At 43.8% G+C, this 18,437-nt stretch overlaps 1 protein-coding gene across 1 annotated transcript in view; it reads left to right on the forward strand.

Moving 5' to 3' along the window:
• Positions 1-18,437, forward strand: part of si:dkey-40c11.2 (drebrin-like protein B) — a 61,759-nt gene that overhangs the window by 20,311 nt on the left and 23,011 nt on the right. Inside the window, exons 2-4 of the mRNA XM_014172445.2 lie at positions 10,892-10,947; positions 11,127-11,239; positions 12,002-12,076. Coding sequence (XP_014027920.1) covers positions 10,892-10,947; positions 11,127-11,239; positions 12,002-12,076 — 244 coding nt within the window. The remainder of the gene's footprint in view (positions 1-10,891; positions 10,948-11,126; positions 11,240-12,001; positions 12,077-18,437) is intronic.

The following is an 18,437-nucleotide window of genomic DNA, read 5'->3' on the forward strand; positions in this document are numbered from 1 at the left end:
CTGTAGGACGCAATGTACAGGTAAGTGCCAAAATAAAGGAAACACTTCAGTAAATGAAGGATACAAAGTAGACTGAAAGCAGGTGCTTCCACACAGGTGTGGTTCATTAATGAATTAACATCATATCATGCTTAGAGTCATGTATAAAAATGATTTTGGCTACCATGGCTAGAAGAGATCTCAGTGACTTTGAAAGGGGGGTCTCAAAGGAGCATAGGGGGTGTAAAGTGTGTGTGTGTGTGTGTCTCAGCCACCAGATCTCAACACAATTGAACACTTATGGGAGATTCTGGAGCGGCGCCTGAGACAGCATTTTCAACCTCCATCAACAAAACACCAAATGATGGAATTTCATGTGGAAGATTGGTGTCTCATCCATCCCTCCAATAGAGTTCTAGACACTTGTAGAATATATGCCAGGCTACCTTGATTTGATTGAAGCTGTTCTGGCTCGTGGTGGCCCAACGCCCTATTAAGACACTTTCTGTTGGTGTTTCCTTTATTCTGGCAGTTACGTGTATATTACTAACAGGGAGATATTCTCGGACATCACTGGCACTGGACATGGCACATTACCTGCCTTTTATTATTATGTTTCCAATAACTACAGTGACCTCCCTGGTCTACCATCGCCACTCTGTGGTGGTTAAATAGCATGCTACATGCTAACCAGCAGCTGAGAGGACAGTGAAGGGGATATTGCATTGTGTTGGCCTGGGAGTGTTTGGCTTGCTCCGCTCCTGATTACATTGTATGAGCTCCTCTAGCCCCTGTCTGTCCCCCTGTATGTACCTCTTCATTCACCCCCCCACTGACTATCTGTCATTATGTGGACGGCTGCTGGCTCTGTGAGGGGATGTCTGACTGTCTGACTGTCTGTAGTCAGCCTCTTCCATCTGTCTCTCCAACTCTCAAAGATCAGGTCAAGTCCCCCATTGGGTTTTAATGAGCGAAGAGAAGTTTTCCCATGAACACCAGTCTAAATTCCCTGTCCTGACGTTCACCTATCAGCGCTTTCCAAAGCGAAAGGCCTTTTTGTTTTGATGGTCTTTGGTCAGTGTGGGAACCCTATTGGACAAGGGCTTGGTTGTTATGTTGACAGGAAACACCTTGGGAAAAATCGCATATCCGCACGGACACATACCTTTCTACACCTCCCAGAATGGATTGCTTAAGTCTTCAAAACGTATTTTGTCTGCACCACACACAGGAATGGGTTTGTCTAGAATGGGTCTGTCTAGAATGGGTCTGTCTAGAATGGGTCTGTCTAGAATGGGTTTGTCTAGAATGGGTCTGTCTAGAATGGGTCTGTCTAGAATGGGTCTGTCTAGAATGGGTCTGTCTAGAATGGGTTTGTCCAGAACTTTTTTCCAGATGAAAAACTGGAAAAAAGAAGAAGAGAGTGGAGTTAGAAGGGGAGAAGAGAAAAATATATTAGGAGGACCCAACACAACCTCTGATTCTCTCTCCATAGTTATCACCATAGAGATATCGTTTGAAACAGGAGGAAGAGCTGTTGAGTGATTTTCTGTCATACCCACAGATATGCCATCAAAACAAGATAGTTCCCCTGGACATCCCATGGAGAGTTCTAATGTAAGCTGTATATCTTAGCATGAAACCTCCGGATTCATCCAATCTGGCCCCCACTATCTGTGTATCTACAGGAAGTTGTATCGTGTTAGGAGACTGGGCTCTCCACAATTCTCTCAACCCTCCACTGAATTAAATGCAGGGGTTGTTGACACTCCACACCTATAAATCTTACTATTGTTTGTAGGAGAGGTATAGAGCTGGAAAGAGGAAGAGATGAAACATATTGCCGTTGTGTGTAGGGGGGGTAGAGAGGCGTGAAAAGGGGTAATGAAAAGAAGAAAATAATGTTGTACAATATCAATATTTTTCAGAACATTCAGTTGCTGTTCTCATCATTCAAGTTAAAGGTATAAACGTGAACTTTGGAAACCTTACAAAACCGTACAGAAACCTTATGGAATGGCCTGACTAGCTGAAGACCATAACACAGGGCATATTATGATCTAAGTCTGGCTCTTAGAGTTCTGAACAGTGTGGTGTGTTTGAGTATTTCCGCAGACACACACACACACACACACATTAAAATGGGTGAGAAGGACTAGGGAATGGTAAATGCCTGAATAATTAAGATCAGAGCCCTTTCCTCTGTACTGCACCATCTGCATGTGCCATGTTCATCTTTGAAATGGTTGAGCGTGTTGGAGGTACGACAGTCTCTACTGCTGTTGTTACTGGCTCTCTCTCTCCCGCTGTGTGCCCGTTCACGTGTGTGCAAGACTATGTGCATGCTCAGTTATCTCAGTTATGCTGAGGTTAGCTTTGTTGGCTCCAATAATGATGTACAGATTTCATTCTCATTGTTAATTGCTTCCACAAAAATACTTGTACATTTTCCCAGCTATGACATCATGTTGTTTTCTCTCCTCTCTTCCTTTCCTCCCCTTTATCCTTCTCTTTTGTTCTCCCCATCCTCACTTTCTCTCCCCCTCCCACTCCTTCTTCCTCCTCCTCCCCCCACATCCCCATTTTCTTTGACCCCTCTATTCTCTCTATCCTTCCCCCTCTCTGTCTGAGCTCATACATGGCTGGGGTAGAGGTTGGCTGCTTCAGTACTGGGCTTGGTCTGTTATTCCCATCAGCCTGTGCATGCAGGAAACCCACATGTGTGAAGAGTGGAAGGGAGGGCGGGAGGAGGGAGCTGGCTTGCTCTGGATCCTATTAGCTATCCCAGCAGCAGTGGTGGTCAGTGCCGTTTATGATGAGAGAGGCCGGTTCTCTTTCATGAGCATGGCCTTATTTCTATTACAGCATATTGGATGACTGTCATTCATATTCCATTCACCCAGTTCAATGTAACATCGATAGGTTTAGGCTACTACATGATACTTGAGAGACATTTTTTAGATGATAGACAGTGACACATTCAATACCGCCTTGCACACTCTTCCCTGTATCTAGCTTATCTAGGGTGTAATCATTAGCCCAACAGTTGCAAACAAGAGTTTCTATTGGACAAATTCAGATATTTTTAGTCCCTGTTTCATTTGCTTCCATTTAAGAAACGTTTTTCAACAGAATCGGTGGTATGAATACACTCCAGATCGCGCAAAAACACAGTTCACTTTCATAGCAGCCACATTGTATTCGTTCTAGCCTCTATGCACTCTCCTCCTCTCACCTTTTCCCTTCGTTTGTGGACTTCAATGAACAACACATCAGCTGTATGTGACCAGGCAAAAAAAAAACCACTACACACAGCCTACATCGTTGTCCCCACATTAGCCAAAGTAACGTCCTAGTCAAAATAGCTAATAGAACTAATGCGTTAGTAAACCCACTACAATCATGCAGTAACGTTACAGTGAATAGTCAGTAAGCAATTACACCGGCGGGCCCCGGTGGCAATAAATGAATAAAACCAAAAGCTTACCTTGACTTGGAAGAGTTCCAGTGTTGTGTTGGATAGTCATAGCCAGCTAGTTAACATAGCATCCCTCTGTTTGAGCTGGGTGTTTGAGTAACTAAACTAGCCAGCTGCATTTCCTAGCTAAGTAAGTGATACTGAAAGTGAAAAATATGACTCTCTCTCTTGCTTCTCCTTCATTTTTGAATAAATTAATTTGTTAACCTGTTCAACTATTGTCTTTCTCTCTCAACTACTCACCACATTTTATGCACTACAGTGTTAGCTAGCTGTAGCTTATGCTTTCAGTACTAGAGTCATTCTCTGATTCTTTTGATTGGGTGAACAACATGTCAGTTCATGCTGCAAGAGCTCTGATAGGTTGGAGGACGTCCTCCGGAAGTTGTCATAATTACTGTGTAAGTCTATTGATGGGGGTGAGAACCAAGAGCCTACTAGGATTTGTATTAAATTCAATGTACCCAGAGAAGGACAGAAACTAGCTGCCCTCCAGCTTCACCATGGTGCCACCCTACAGAGTGCTGTTGAGGCTACTGTAGACCTTTATTGCAAAACAGTGTGTTTTAATGAATTATTTGGTGACATTAATATATTTAGTATAGTATCTAAAAAGGAAATGTTTATGAAATTCACTGAGGAGGATGGTCCTCTCCGTTCTCATCTGAGGAGCCTCCACTGCCCAGCAGACACTATTACACTCTGAGCTACTTCTCCCCTGTCCCAGAAAAACATTTTTGTTTAGCAGTGTAGCATAGGTTAGCAGATTTAGCAGATGTTATTGCGGGTGTAGCAAAATGCTTGTGTTCCTAGCTCCAACAGTGCAGTAGTATCTAACAGTGCAGTAGTATCTAACAGTGCAGTAGTATCTAAAAACAATTCACAACAATACACACATCTAAAAGTAAAGGAATGGAATTAAGAAATATAAATATTAGATTGAGCAATGTTGGAGTGGCATTTACTAAAATATGGTAGAATAGAATATATTATATACATATCAGATGAGTAAAGCAGTATGTAAACATTATTAAAACATTGTTAAAGTGACTAGTGTTCCATTGTTAGTGGCCAGTGATCCCAAGTCTATGTATATAGGGCAGCAGCATCTAAGGTGCAGGGTTGCGGCTAGTGATGGCTATTTAACAGTCTGATGGCCTTGAGATAGAAGCTGTTTTTCAGTCTCTCGGTCCCAGCTTTGATGCACCTGTACTGACCTCGCCTTCTGGATGATAGCGGGGTGAACAGGCCGTGGCTCGGGTGGTTGATGTCCTTCATGATCTTTTTTGCCTTCCTGTGACATCGGGTGGTGTAGGTGTCCTGGAGGGCAGGTAGTTTGCCCCCGGTGATGCGTTGTGCAGACCACACCACCCTCTGGAGAGCCCTACAGTTGCGGGCGGTGCAGTTGCCGTACCATCTATCTATGTAATGCCGGTTTAGTCACGTAGTGTATTGGCCCAGGGTCGTCCGGGTTTGGCCATGTAGGTTGACATTGGAAATAAGAATTTGCTCTTAATTGGCTTGCTTAGTTAAATAAAAATAAATTGGCGTAGCATCATAGCCACACCATATCAATGAAAAGTACGATTATTCCACATTGTTTTTTTTTACCCCTTTTTCTCTCTAATTTCATGGTATCCAATTAGTAGTTACAGTCTTGTTCCATTGCTGCAACTCCCGTACGAGAGCCGTGTGTCCTCCAAAACACAACCCAGCCGAGTCGCTCTGCTTCTTGACGCAATGCCCACTTAACCCGGAAGCCAGCTGAACCAATGTGTCGGAGGAAACACCATACACCTGGCAACCATGTCTGCGTGCACTGCCCCCGGGCCGCCACAGGAGTCGCTAGTGCACGATGGGACAAGAACATCCTTGCCGGCCAAACCCTCCCTAACCCAGACGACGCTTGGCCAATTGTGCACCACCCCATGGGTCTCCCGGTCGTGGCCAGTTGCGACAGAGCCTGGACTCGAACCAGGATCTCTAGTGGCACAGCTAGCACTGCGATGCAGTGCCTTAGACCACTGCACCACTCGGGAGGCCCATTCCACATTTGTTTTTATCTTTAAATCTGTTTATTCAGTCGTGGCCTTTTGATCTGGGCAGCATGTCTGTGGATGGAATTTGCGTCTGTATGTCATAGCCTGACTCCATCCCACAGAGCTTAACAAAGCTGTGGACCCTCACAGCCAGTCAACTCCCAGTGGGTTGAGAATGTAATCATAACTCCTTCAGTGCCTTTATGACCTTTTTGAACCGGCCCCTGTTAGACGGTGACCTCTGACCTTTTGGAATGCCTGTAGTACTAATCAGAGAGGAGAAACCAGGGGCATGTTTTCCACCAATGTTATTCACATGAAACTCAAGAGGGAAACAGACAAGACGGACGGAGGGACAGACGGCCCAAACTTTATTGGTCACGTACACAGACACAAGGTTGAGTCAGACAGACACAGTGGATGGGCGCTTGCTTTCATGGCTGTTCTTGTTAGAGATGAGCTGAATCTAAGCCCCCCACCGCAACCCACTACCCAGAAAAAGCTGTGCAAGTCTGCCTCGTGACACGCCGAGCCAGCGCACTGCTAACACTAGGGGGGAACAACAGGGACATTATTGTGTCCTCATCACACACGCGCACACTGTCTTAACTCTTGCTATTAATTTGTCCCTCAGAGGACAATAGTCACAATAACATAATAAATCGGACCTAGTCAGTCAATCTGCTGAGGTCTGTATAGAGATGAGGTGTAGGGATCAATCAATGTACTCAGTGTCTGTGGGCTACTGTATAGCGCTGTTAGAATAAACTGTGACCACAGGGACCTCTTCAGGGACCTCTTCAGGGACCTCTTCATGGACCTCTTCAATAAATGTATTTATTGATTCTCTTTAATAAGAGAGATGAAAATGTAATGCATATAAGGTTATTTGTTGATGTAAAAATCTGTGTTGGTCTTAATTTACCTATTTTAAGGATTTCGACAGAATTTCTGGTGAAAAAAATGGGGTCCCCAGAACTTCTGCCGACAAAAATGGGGTCCCTGCTGAAAAAGTTTGAATACCACCGTTCTAGAGGTCTTACTTCTCTGTCCTTTACTGTATGTGCCAGGAGATGTATATTTGCAAAACAAACTTTTTGTTGTCCTTCAAATGTGTGATTTGTATCGTTTAACATCTCATTTGTGAACTTGCTGATACTGAAGGTTTGACAAGGCTCAATCAGTCTCAATGGGACAACCTTGAAACAATTAAGTGATATTATATGTTACCTGTACTGCCATGCACTACACTACACACCCACTGTGACTAGGAGTCAGAGAGAGATTGACAGGCACTATCTCAACAGTAAACCTGTTTCTGCTCTGTTTACACCTGTTTGAAAGTGAGGTGAATAGTTCCAGGCATTTTACTTATAGGGCAAAGGGTTCCACACACACACACACACACACACAGAGGTAGGCCTCTCACCTTTGGCCTGGTGCTCTTTCCCCCTGGGCCCTCCTCCGCTGGTCCAGATGTCAGGGACACACCCACCAGCTGGCCTAGGAGCTCCAGCATGGACAGATTTCCTCCCTCCTGTCCTGGCCCTGACCCCCACCCCCCACATTGTCAGTGGTCCTATACAGTAGAAGGTCACCTGTGACCTGAGCTGAGATTTGAGTTGTAGACAGCAGTAGGGCAGGTTTTCTCATGTCAATCAGAAATCTTGGGTTTCAGGTGAGAGTGAGGGATTCGGCCTGGAAAAACAATGTCACTGTGTGTTATTGTTCAGATATTGTGTAACAACTGCCTCGCTGTTTTACGCTGGGCCGCTCGCTAACAAGCATGATGGACAGGAAGAAAGAGAGGGAAGGAATGAGAGAAAAGGAGAGAGAGTCATGGTAAAACAGAACTAATCTGCTGGCACATTTTGGACATGCATTACTCTGTGGGGATGCAAGTTAGAGTTTAGCCAAACTATGCGCAACAAATGCCAAACGTGTGTGTGTGTGTGTGTGTGTGTGTGTGGTGTTGACTTAACACGTGGTCTGCCCAGCTGTCTGTATGTTATTTAGTTATGGGCTAGAGGACATGTCATTCGTCTATCTAGACAGATTAAACACCAACTTTATATAATTTTAGGAACTTCCTACACCTTTTGGAATGAGAAGATCAAAGATCCTACTTAGAGAAACAGTCAACATTAAACCAGGCTTTTATAGCAGGACACTAATCCGGATGCTTATACGAACCATCAAACAGGCAAAGCGTCAATACAGGACTAAGATTGAATCCTACTACACCGGCTCTGAAGCTCGTCAGATGTGGCAGGGCTTGCAAACTATTACGGACTACAAAGGGAAACCCAGCTGCAAGCTGCCCATTGACTCGAGCCTGCTGGACGGGCTAAATGCTTTTTTATGCTCGCTTCGAGGCAAGCAACACTGAAGCATGGATGAGAGCACCACATCCGACAAACGTCAAAGCCGGTGTAGTAGGATTCAATCTTAGTCCTATATTGATGCTTTGCCTGTTTGATGGTTTGTCTGAAGGCATAGCAGGATTTCTTATAAGCGTACGGATTAGTGTCCCGCTTCTTGAAAGCGGCAGCTCTAGCCTTTAGCTCGGTGCTAGCTGTCCATGGCTTCTGGTTGGAATATGTACGTACGGTCACTGTGGGGACGATGTTGTCGATGCACTTATTGATGAAGCCGGTGACTGAGGTGATGTACTGCTCAATGCCATTGGATAAATCCCGTAACATATTCCAGTCTGTGCTAGCAAAACAGTCCTGTAGCGTAGCTTCTGCGTCATCTGACCACTTCCGTATTGAGAGAGTCACTGGTACTTCCTGCTTTAGTTTTTGCTTGTAAGCAGGAGTCAGGAGGATAGAATTATGGTCAGATTTTCCAAATGGAGGGAGAGCTTTGTACACGTCTCTGTGTGGAGTAAAGGTGGTCTGGAGTTTTTTTTCTCCTCTGGTTGCACATGTGACATGCTGGTAGAAATGAGGTAAAACGGATTTAAGTTTCCCTGCATTAAAGTCCCCGGCCACTAGGAGCGCCGCTTCTTGATGAGAATTTTCTTGTTTGCTTATGGCCTTATACAGCTCGTTGAGTGCGGTCTTAGTGTCAGTGTCGGCTTATGGTGGTAAATAAGACGGCTATGAAAAATATAGATAAACTCTCTTCGTAGATAGTGTGGTCTACAGCTTATCATGAGGTACTCTACCTCAGACGAGAAATACCTTGAGACTACCATAATACTAGACATCGCACACCAGCTGTTATTGAAAAATAGACACACAACCCACCCCTCGTCTTACTGGATGTAACTGTTCTGTCCTGCCGATGCATGGAAAACCAAGCCAACTGTATATTATCTGTGTCGTCGTTCAGCCACGACTCGGTGAAACGTAAGATATTACAGTTTTTAATGTCCCGTTGGTAGGATGGTCTCGAATGGAGCTCATCCAGTTTATTCTCCAGTGATTGCACGTTGGCTAATAGAACGGATGGTAGAGGCAGGTTACCCACTCTCCAACAAATTCTCAGAAGGCACCCTGATCTCCGCCCCCTGTATTTCCTTATTTTCTTCATGTGAATGACGGGGATTTGGGCCTTGTCTGGGAGCAACATTATATTATATCCTTTGCGTCCGACTCATTAAAGAAAAAATCTTTGTCCAGTTTGAGGTGAGTAATCGCTGTTCTGATATCCAGAAGCTCTTTTCGGTCATAAGAGACGGTAGGATCAACATTATGTACATAATAAGTTACAAACGATGTGGAAAAACACACAAAAGAGCACAATTGGTTAGGAGCCGGTTAACCTCTCTGGGGTATGTGGGACACTCCTGCGGGACACACTGCCAACAGCCAGTGAAATAGCAGGGCGGCAAATTCAAAACAACAAAAATCTCATAATTCAAATTTCTCAAACATAAATTCAAATTTCTCAAACATACAACTATCATATCCCATTTTAAAGATACACTTCTCGTTAATCCAACCACATTGTCCGATTTCAAAAAGGCTTTACGGCGAAAGCAGAACATTAGATTATGTTAGGACAGCGTCACAAAAACCAGAGGCGTCACAAAAACCAGAAATACAGCTAAAATGAATCACTAACCTTTGATCTTCATCAGATGGCACTCATAGGACTTCATGTTACACAATACATGTATGTTTTGCTCGATAAAGTTCATATTTATATAAAAAAAAAACATTTTACATTGGCGTGTAATGTTCAGAAATGTTTTGCCTCCCAAAACTTCCGGTGAATGAGCACATCAATTTACAGAAATACTCATCATAAACGTTGATAAAATATTCAACTGTTATTCAAAGAATTATAGATACACTTCTCCTTAATGCAACCGCTGTGTCAAATTTAAAAAAATAAAACTTTACAGCGAAAGCAGATTTTGCAATAATCTGAGTACAGCGCTCAGACACGAAACCAAACCCGCCATTTTGTGGAGTCAACAAAACTCAGAAATAATATTATAAATATTCACTTACCTTTGATGATCTTCATCAGAATGCACTCCCAGGAATCCCAGGTCCACAATAGATGTTTGTTTTGTTTGATTTATGTCCAAATACCTCCTTTTTGTTTGCGCGCTCAGCCCACTACTCCAAATGCAGGAAACACGTGCAAAATGTCACGACGAAAAGTCAAAAAAAGTTATATTTACATTCGTAGAAATATGATGTATAGCATCAATCTTTAAGATGTTTTTAACATAAATCTTCAGTAATATTCCAACCGGACAATTCCAATGTCTTCAGAAAAGAAAAGGAACACAGCTAACTCTCACGTGAGTGCGCGCCTATGAGCTCATGTCATTTCCTCACTCATCAACTTCCAGGCCCTCTTGTTCGCTCCATATTCACAGTAGAAGCATGAAACAATGTTCTAAAGACTGTTGACATCTAGTGGAAGCCTTAGGAAGTGCAAAATGAACCCTAAGTCACTGTATACTGTATAGGCAATCACTTGAAAAAATACAAACCTCAGATTTCCACACTTCCTGGTTGGATTTTTCTCAGGTTTTTGCCTGCCATATGAGTTCTGTTATACTCACAGACATCATTCAAACAGTTTTAGAAACTTCAGAGTGTTTTCTATCCAAATCTAATAATATGCATATCCTACCTTCTGAGCCTGAGTAGCAGGCAGTTTAATTTGGGCACGCCTTTCATCCGGATGTCAAAATACTGCCCCCTACCCTAGAGAAGTTAAACGGCAGCCATCCCCTCCGGCGCCATTCATCCCATCGGCTATGCACCATTTTAAAGAAAATGTTACCTTGGTCACTGTCCATTGGAAATGACAGTAACTTTTATATGTCAACTGAACCCTGGCCTGAATCTTTGGGTCCATGGTTGTGATGATGCAGTGTATTTGTGCACCTGTCACTAGGCTGTCTCTCTCTATCTCCCCACAGGGCTCTGTTCACCTACGATGGGGCCACTAACAACCTCAAACTGGCCGACTCTGGAGGTAAAGCTTACTGGACGATTTGAACTTGTCACCTTTTTTGAACTTGAGTTTTCTAAAATGATAGATGAAAAGTTAGTGGTGTTTATTAATCGCTCGGTCCGTCACTCTTTCTCTCTCTCTCTCATTTTCTCTCTCTCTCTGTCTGAATCCCGCCCCCCTCTCTCTTGTCTCTCCTACAGCGGGTGGAGTGGTGGAGCTGTCAGAGAAGTTCCTCATAGCCAGACCTCAGTATGGGCTCTGCAGGGTGGGCTCAGCCGAGGTGGGAGGCCCTCGCATCGCCATGATCTGCTGGGTGAGTGTCGTCCACTACAACATGGCCCTCTGAATGGGGCCCTCTGAATGGGCGTGGTACCATGTATTAACTCTATTTACCTGTTGCTGTGTCTCAGGTGCTTGAAGTAGAAGTGGCCCATAACCACAGCTCTAGGATCAGATTCCCTACCCTCAATCCTATCCTTAACCATTAGAAGGATGGAAAAAATATTTGACTGTATCAGAGGTTAGGGGCAAGCTTTGGTTCTCATTGGCTCATGCCACTGTTGGATGTGTTTGGATTGGTGTTTTGGTCTGGGGTCAACGTGTGTGATGTGTCCGCTAAATTGAGGACACCGGACGCCAGGCCTAGCTTTTTACTGATACCAATTATTTTGACTGATGGGCACACACACACACACACACAAGCAGGGCAGCAGATGCTTAGAATGTTCCTAATGTGCTTTGCTGGTCCCGTATCTATGGCGACCTTGTGGAATGTTGTGGTGGGGGTCAGAGGTTGCATCTGTAGCCAGTCAGGCAGCTACACATACACACACACACACACACACACACACACACACACACACACACAAATCAGAAACTTGTGAAACATACTGTACCTTCATTATCTTGTATATGATATGTAACATGCTAATAATGGTAGATATAACATTGGCAAAATTATTCCACAAGGGTGTACATGCAGTACCTGATGACAGAAGACTGAAGCCAGACTTTCTGATAATGAGCCTCTCTCTGGCTCCCTCAGACTAATTATGTAGTGTGTGTGGGTCTCCAGGTCGGGCCAAACGTGGATGAGAACCGCAGGACAGAATGTGCCAGCCATGTGCCCGCTATCAAGACCTTTTTCAAGGTACGGTACCACGCCACTCGCACCCCTGCCTTGCCCTGCCCTAAGCTGCCAATTTGTCTGTTGGTCATACACCCCTGCCTTGCCCTGCCCTAAGCTGCCAGTTTGTCTGTTGGTCATACAGTCATCCAGTCAGTGACCTCATTGCAGCTGCAGCATTTGATAGTATTCAGGAGTGGCATGATTAATATGGGAGTTAAGTGTTTTCTCTATCTCCTACATCCTGTGTTGGTACCATTGTGGAATGTTACTCTGTTTCTTCTCTTCACTGTTTCTCTAACAATGAATAATGGATAAACACCCTCCTATAGTAACTGTTGTCAAGACAATACAGAGAGTTAGTGTTGCTAATGTAGAAAGGGTGGAACTGGCCTGACCAGGAACGAGGGAATGAATAGTGATGTTGTCACACTTGGTAAGACACACACACACACAAGCGCATCGCACCAGCACGTGCATTATATATATACACACACACACACATACATATATGGATCAACCAGCACCAGCATGTGCATTATGCACACACAAACAAAAACAATACTTATGTCTCTCTCACATACAAACATAAATACACACACATGCTCTATATTTACACACAGTAGTTTACTTTTCATTGTTAAACGTCTTCCTGTCTTCAGTGCACTTCCTACCGCATGGGTTTGTATGGTCCAGTGGTGGGCCAGGCCAATGTCCAGGCTGGTGGCAGGAAGGCAGGGGGGTAGGGGTCAACACAACATTGCCACCGAGATGGGAGATGAGCCACCGACGGGCACAGCATAAACACTCACACTCAAGTGGTGACAGGGCCTCACAGGAAACAGAGAAAATAATGGTCCCTACAGGGAGGAAGAGGAGGATGAGAAGAGAGGGGTGTGGGTGTGTGGATGTGTGTGTGTAAACTGTCCAGACGCTGGGTGCTCTGTCTGCTTGCTGTAAAAGAGTATTTATTTAACATTTCCATCTTACTGCAGAGAAGTTTATGGGTCATCCATTCAGCCTATAGCCAGACCCCGTTGTTACTAGTTTACATATAAAGTTGTCATCCATTCAGCCTATAGCCAGATCCTGTTGTTACTAGTTTACATATAAAGTTGTCATCCATTCAGCCTATAGCCAGACCCTGTTGTTACTAGTTTACATATAAAGGTGTCATCCATTCAGCCTATAGCCAGACCCTGTTGTTACTAGTTTACATATAAAGGTGTCATCCATTCAGCCTATAGCCAGACCCTGTTGTTACTAGTTTACATATAAAGGTGTCATCCATTCAGCCTATAGCCAGACCCTGTTGTTACTAGTTTACATATAAAGTTGTCATCCATTCAGCCTATAGCCAGACCCTGTTGTTACTAGTTTACATATAAAGGTGTCATCCATTCAGCCTATAGCCAGACCCTGTTGTTACTAGTTTACATATAAAGGTGTCATCCATTCAGCCTATAGCCAGACCCCGTTGTTACTAGTTTACATATAAAGTTGTCATCCATTCAGCCTATAGCCAGACCCTGTTGTTACTAGTTTACATATAAAGGTGTCATCCATTCAGCCTATAGCCAGACCCTGTTGTTACTAGTTTACATATAAAGGTGTCATCCATTCAGCCTATAGCCAGACCCTGTTGTTACTAGTTTACATATAAAGGTGTCATCCATTCAGCCTATAGCCAGACCCTGTTGTTACTAGTTTACATATAAAGGTGTCATCCATTCAGCCTATAGCCAGACCCTGTTGTTACTAGTTTACATATAAAGGTGTCATCCATTCAGCCTATAGCCAGACCCTGTTGTTACTAGTTTACATATAAAGGTGTCATCCATTCAGCCTATAGCCAGATCCTGTTGTTACTAGTTTACATATAAAGGTGTCATCCATTCAGCCTATAGCCAGACCCTGTTGTTACTAGTTTACATTTAAAGGTGTCATCCGGTCGAATCCAGATGCATCCCTGGAATGGAGCAAAAAAAATGTTGTCCCTTTTTTAATTGAATTCTTTACTCAGTTAAGTATTTGGCCTAGGAACCTTTGTGACCCCAGTCTCAGATATACCATAGTTTGTGTGTGTGTCTTTATTACGTAATAGGTAAAGTATGTGTTAGCGTTGAAAAGAATGGGTTACCGAGATTTACCGCCCAAACCCACTCCCTTTTCCCGGGATAAATAACTGCGAGAGAACTGTAAATTCTAATACATTATTTCTATGAACAGAATGACGTTAAATGATATGTGATGTCTAAGTCTGGCTTCTCTACAGACGACGACCTACTCTGCTATCTGCATGATCAATAATCAATGCTCAGGGTGGGGACAGACAGCTTATCTCCATATGGAGCGCAGTTCACAATGCATGTATTATCTCATCATGGGAACTTTTTTTCTTGTGACAGGTAGCCGATATTTGCTGCAGCAAAGCCTATGTTACAGTAATATTAGGACTGAATGCGCGTCTAATTCACCCATCTCCATCTGGCTATCGGGGATTTTTTGTAATGTTGAATTTTTTTAATTGCAGCTGCAGAGTTTTAAAACAGCCAATTACTGGAATATTGTGGCTTTAAATCAGTGCACACATGAGCAGTCTCTCTCTCTCCATCAATTCCATTCAAATTGCATCCAAAATAGATAGGCCTAATCCTGTTCAAGATTTATATAGATATATATATATATATATACTGCTCAAAAAAATAAAGGGAACACTTAAACAACACAATGTAACTCCAAGTCAATCACACTTTTGTGAAATCAAACTGTCCACTTAGGAAGCAACAATGATTGACAATACATTTCACATGCTGTTGTGCAAATGGAATAGACAACAGGTGGAAATTATAGTCAATTAGCAAGACACCCCCAATAAAGGAGTGGTTCTGCAGGTAGGGACCCCAGACCACTTCTCAGTTCCTATGCTTCCTGGCTGATGTTTTGGTCACTTTTGAATGCTGGCGGTGCTTTCACTCTAGTGGTAGCATGAGACGGAGTCTACAACCCACACAAGTGGCTCAGGTAGTGCAGCTCATCCAGGATGGCACATCAATGCGAGCTGTGGCAAGAAGGTTTGCTGTGTCTGTCAGCGTAGTGTCCAGAGCATGGAGGCGCTACCAGGAGACAGGCCAGTACATCAGGAGAAGTGGAGGAGGTCGTAGGAGGGCAACAACCCAGGAGCAGGACCGCTACCTCCACCTTTGTGCAAGGAGGAGCAGGAGAAGCACTGCCAGAGCCCTGCAAAATGACCTCCAGCAGGCCACAAATGTGCATGTGTCTGCTCAAACGGTCAGAAACAGACTCCATGAGGGTGGTATGAGGGCCCGACGTCCACAGGTGGGGGTTGTGCTTACAGCCCAACACCGTGCAGGACGTTTGGCATTTGCCAGAGAACACCAAGATTGGCAAATTCGCCACTGGCGCCCTGTGCTGTTCACAGATGAAAGCAGGTTCACACTGAGCACGTGACAGACGTGACAGAGTCTGGAGACGCCGTGGAGAACGTTCTGCTGCCTGCAACATCCTCCAGCATGACCGGTTTGGCGGTGGGTCAGTCATGGTGTGGGGTGGCATTTCTTTGGGGGGCCGCACAGCCCTCCATGTGCTCGCCAGAGGTAGCCTGACTGCCATTAGGTACCGAGATGAGATCCTCAGACCCCTTGTGAGACCATATGCTGGTGCGGTTGGCCCTGGGTTCCTCCTAATGCAAGTCAATGCTAGACCTCATGTGGCTGGAGTGTGTCAGCAGTTCCTGCAATGGGAAGGCATTGATGCTATGGACTGGCCAGCCCATTCCCCAGACCTGAATCCAATTGAGCACATCTGGGACATCATGTCTCGCTCCATCCACCAACGCCACGTTGCACCACAGACTGTCCAGGAGTTGGCGGATGCTTTAGTCCAGGTCTGGGAGGAGATCCCTCAGGAGACCATCCGCCACCTCATCAGGAGCATGCCCAGGTATTGTAGGGAGGTCATACAGGCACATGGAGGCCACACACACTACTAAGCCTCATTTTGACTTGTTTTAAGGACATTACATCAAAGTTGGATCAGCCTGTAGTGTGGTTTTCCACTTTAATTTTGAGTGTGACTCCAAATCCAGACCTTCATGGGTTGATAAATTGGATTTCCATTGATTATTTTTGTGTGATTTTGTTGTCAGCACATTCAACTATGTAAAGAAAAAAGTATTTAATAAGATTATTTTTTTCATTCAGATCTAGGATGTGTTTAAGTGTTCCCTTTATTTTTTTGAGCAGTATATATATATATATATACACGTGTGTACCAGTCAAAAGTTGACACACCTACTCATTCAAGGGTGTTTCCTTTATTTGTACTATGTTCTACGTTGTATAATAATAGTGAAGACATCAAAACTATGAAATAATATGGAATCATGTAGTAACTAAAAAAGTGTTAAACAAATCCAAATATATTTTATACTTGAGATTCTTCAAAGTAGCCACCCTTTGCCTTGATGACAGCTTTGCACACTCTTGGCATTCTCTCAACCAGCTTTACCTGGTTCCCACATATGCTGAGCATTTGTTGGCTGCTTTTTACTGTGCGGTCCAACTCATCCCAAACCATCTCAATTGGGTTGAGGTCGGGTGATTGTGGAGGCCAGGTCATCTGATGCAGCACTTCATCACTCTCCTTCTTGGTCAAATAGGCCTTACACAGCCTGGAGGTGTGTTTTGTGTCTGTCCTGTTGAAAAACAAATGATAGTACCACTAAACTCAAACCAGATGGGATGGCGAATCGCTGCAGAATGCAGTGGTAGCCATGCTGGTTAAGTATGTTTTGAATTCTAAATAAATCACAGACAGTGTTACCAGCAAAGCACCCCCACACCATCTCACCACCTCCTCCATGCTTCACGGTAGGAACCACAAATGCGGAGATCATCCGTTCATCTACTCTGCGTCTCACAAAGACACGGCGGTTGGAACCACAAATCTCACATTTAGACTCATCAGACCAAAAGACAGATTTCCACCGGTCTAATGTCCATTGCTCCTGTTTCTTGGCCCTTTAGTAGTGGTTTCTTTGCAGAAATTCCACCATGAATGCCTGATTCACGCCATCTCCTCTGAACAGTTGATGTTGATATGTGTCTGTTACTTGAACACTCTGAAGCATTTATTTGGGTGCAATCTGAGGTGCAGTTAACTCTAATGAACTTATCCTCTGCAGCAGAGGTAACCCAGTTTTTTTTTGTTCCTGTGGCTGTCCTCATGAAAGCCAGTTTCATCATAGCGCTTGATGGTTTTTGCAACAGCACTTGAAGAAACTTTCAAAGTTCTTGAAATGTTCCGCATTGACTGACCTTCATGTCTTAAAGTAATGATGGACTGTCATTTCCATTTGCTTATTTGAGCTGTTCTTGGCATAATATGGACTTGGTATTTTACCAAATAGGGTTATCTTCTGTATACCACCCCGACCTTGTCACAACACTGATTGGCTCAAACGCATTAAGAAGGAAAGACATTCCACAAATTAACTTTTTACAAGGCACAGCTGTTAATTGAAATGCATTCCAGGTGACTACCTCATGAAGCTGGTTGAGAGAATGCCAAGAGTGTGCAAAGCAAAGGGTGGCTGCTTTGAAGAATTTCAAACATAAAATATATTTTGATTTGTTTAACACTTTTTTGGTTACTACATGATACCATGTGTTATTTTATATTTGTGATGTCTTCACTATTATTCTACAATGTAGAAAATAGTACAAATAAAGAAAAACCCTTGAATGAATAGGTGTGTCCAATGTCAGATGAAAGCATCTGGGTAATAGTCACATTGCAGTCCTGCTGTTCTTTATGTTTGATGAGCCCATTCTCTGAGACCTGGGCTTTCCACATCATTAGTCAACATTTTGTCTTCATCACCATGTGGGGTCTATAAAACCACATGACGCTTGTGTCATACAGCGTTACTGGAAGGTGGCTTGGATTAATAAATGATGAATGATTAATAAACGCTTACTCAATCAGGACATACAGACAGAGCCAGTTTGCTTTTATAGGTTTTGCCAGTCACCTCAAGACTCATTCTTACTGTAACCTTGTAAAATATGTGGCTTCCAGGAAGCTGTGTGAGGTGGTTCACTTCTCGGTCAAAGGACAAAACTCACATAATCTCCTGAATCATACTGTAAATTTGGTGAGTTGCTTCTTAGGAGAGACTTATTTCTGGTGTAGCGCCCTCGTGTGGTGGAAAGAGCACCAGTGCTACATCAACATGCATAGACACTGCGGCACTTCCAGCTGGCCTGATCCTGCTCTGTGGTGAGGATGAATTTAGTTCATTAAATATAGTGCATGTTGTTGTTCCCAGTCCATATGTTACAGAGTGCTATATTTGTTTAAT

Source organism: Salmo salar, chromosome ssa24, assembly GCF_905237065.1.
Source record: "Salmo salar chromosome ssa24, Ssal_v3.1, whole genome shotgun sequence".
NCBI classification, from domain to species: Eukaryota; Metazoa; Chordata; class Actinopteri; order Salmoniformes; family Salmonidae; genus Salmo; species Salmo salar.